This window comes from Triplophysa dalaica, unplaced genomic scaffold, assembly GCF_015846415.1.
Source record: "Triplophysa dalaica isolate WHDGS20190420 unplaced genomic scaffold, ASM1584641v1 Contig20, whole genome shotgun sequence".
In the NCBI taxonomy this organism is placed as follows: domain Eukaryota; kingdom Metazoa; phylum Chordata; class Actinopteri; order Cypriniformes; family Nemacheilidae; genus Triplophysa; species Triplophysa dalaica.
This window is the reverse complement of record NW_026622654.1, coordinates 91,081-93,803: the sequence shown is the minus strand read 5'-3', so window position 1 is coordinate 93,803 and position 2,723 is coordinate 91,081. Positions and strand designations below refer to the sequence as shown.

At 44.3% G+C, this 2,723-nt stretch overlaps 1 protein-coding gene across 1 annotated transcript; it reads right to left on the bottom strand.

Moving 5' to 3' along the window:
* Positions 1-535: 535 nt before the first annotated feature.
* LOC130417138 (zinc finger BED domain-containing protein 5-like) lies at positions 536-2,344 on the bottom strand. The gene has a single exon (XM_056742439.1). It carries the CDS (start codon positions 2,342-2,344, stop codon positions 536-538), a length of 1,809 nt encoding a protein of 602 aa, XP_056598417.1.
* Positions 2,345-2,723: the final 379 nt, after the last annotated feature.

Sequence of the window (2,723 nt, the reverse complement as noted above, 5' to 3'; positions counted from 1 at the left end):
TGATTAATACAGGGGTTCTCAACCTTTTGCAAGCTGGGCCCCCCCAAAGCTGCTTCATTGCAGTTGGGGCCCCAGCGCCCCCCCCCCCCACACCACACAACCTTGGATGGATGGAAGGATGGATGGCCGGCCGGCTATTATCTTTAGGCCCACATTATTATTATTATTATTATCATCAGTAGCTGTAGGTAGGCCTATTATCATTACTAGGCTATTGTTATAATTGGCAGTAGAACCAGACTTCTAATGTGAGCTTGCAGACATTATTATTATTATTATGAGTAGTAGTACGCCTATCATCATTACTAGGCTATTGCTATATAATTATATGAGGTTAAATGCTTTATTGTTGTTGTTGTTGTTATTATTATTATTATCATCAGTATAGGCCTATTATCATTACTAGGCTATTGCTATAATTGGGAATTTGCACCAGACCTCTGTTATTAATGTATGCTTTATTATGGTTATTATTACTAGGCCTAATAGTAGGTATCATCTGCATTTTGTAACAGAAGCTTGCAGGTATGTGATGTTAATGCGAGACCTGAGCCTGCTTTGCCTTGCAAAGATCCCCAATTCTTGGCTCAATGTTTGATAAACATAGTCTCAGATCATCCTCGATTTGTGCACGATTGCGGTATTTCGTTTTGAGTGCAGTCATTTTTGAGAATCCTGCCTCACACAGATATGTCGACGCGAAAGGAAGGAGAATCTTCATGGCGACGTCACAGAGTTCAGGATATTCCTGCATCAATGCTGCCCAGAATGACGAAAGAGGGCAGGAGTTAAAGAGTTCCTTCAGTCTACTGTCACTCTTCAGCTCAATAAGCTGTTCCTGCATATCAATTGATAGCTCGTTTGCTGTGCACACAAACGGATCTCGAACCCACGCAAAAGAGCGATAATCCTCTTTAAAGTACGTCGCAAATTGTTTTCTCATTGCTGACAGGTGCTCAGACGCTGATTGAAATAGGGATGAGAAATCGTGTGACGTGCCTGCATCAGTGATAAAGTCTGCAAGGCTGGGAAACATGTCGCAGTTCCCTTGACTGATGCGGCCATGCCAGAGGTCTAGTTTTTGTGTGAAGGCGTGCACTTTGTCTGCAAGGATCAAAATATGAGTTCCGCGGCCTTGCAAAGACAGGTTGAGGCCATTCAAGCGGTCAAATATATCGACCAAATAGGACAGAGACGCAAGCCACATAGTGTCATCCAGATGCTTCGCCAGATCTGATTTGATTTCTGTCAAAAACCACTTCACCTCCTCTCGAAGCTCATACAACCGCTGTAGCACCCGCCCCCTGGAGAGCCAGCGAACTTCAGTGTGCAGAAGCAGCTGTTCGTGCCCTGACCCCATCTCCTGGCAGAGGACCCCAAACAAGCGAGAGTTTAACGGCCGTGATTTGATAAGATTTATCATTTTCACGGATTGGTTCAGCACGGAGTCAAAAAGAACCGGCATTTTTTTAGCAGCTAGTGCTTCGCGATGGACCATGCAATGTGTCCATTTCACAAGTGGAGCTACTTGCTGAACTCGAGCAGCTAGGCCACGCTCACGCCCCGTCATTGCTTGCGCACCATCCGTGCATAGGCCAACGCATCGGTCCCAAGCCAAACCATTTTCAAGGATAAAAATATTAAGGACATTGAAAATGGCTTCTCCTGTAGTGTGCAACTGAAGAGGCCGGCAAAACAGTACATCCTCCTCAATCGCCTTGTCCCGTAGATACCTGACATAGGTGAGGAGCTGTGCCTGCCCAGCAATATCAGTGGATTCGTCCAGCTGCAGCGCGTAGTAAGGACTCTTTTTTACAAACTCGATCAGTTGCTCTCTGATATCATTGGACATGTCTACAATTCTCCTAGCGACTGTGTCATTGGACAGTGGTACTGCACCGAGTTTGGCTGCTGCACTATCGCCTATCATTATTCTGCACATGTCTTGCGCTGCCGGCAAAATGAGAGTCTCTGCGATTGTATGCGGTTTACCCAGTTTACCGATTCTTTTGGCCACTACATACGATGCCTCCAAACACTGTTTAGACACAGTGCTGTGCACTGAAATGGTTGCCTGTTGCTGATGGAGGCCATCAAGCTTTCTTTTAAAATATTCAGCTGGCTTATTTTTAATGCCAGGATGCTTTGTTTCGAGGTGCCTTTTTAATTTGCAGGGCTTCATACTGTCGTTTGCCAGCACCTCGGCACACACGACACACTGAGGTCTCAGATCAGCCGTAACTGTAAACCCAAACTGCAGGTATGCTTCATCGTACCTTCTAAGGTTTTTTGCAGCTGGTGGTGCGTCGGTTGGCTTGTTGGTCCGCACAAGAAATTTCTCCATTTTTGTTATGTGTTTTAAATAAAGTTTAGGCAATATGTAACTGTGTGTGTGGCTGTGTTGAGAGACGTATCAGGGGCTAATCAGTCGGGACTTAGGGACGATCTTTAATTAAACGAACAAAATAATTATTTTGCAGACAATTCAGATTTTATTTGAATACTTAAAGATTGTAGTGTGTGTGTGTGTGTCTTAGTCGTGTGGGTTGTTTTAGCTAAGTGTAGCTACTGCCTAGCAGTTAAAAAAAAATACTGGCAAGGGCTGAGATTTGATCTAATCTTTAACAAAAATGTTTGTGGGTTTAGTCTTTAAAAAGACTGTTGAGGTTTTGTAGTAAAGGCCTATGTAAATCGAGATTGATAACAGACTAGCGAGAGCTGGC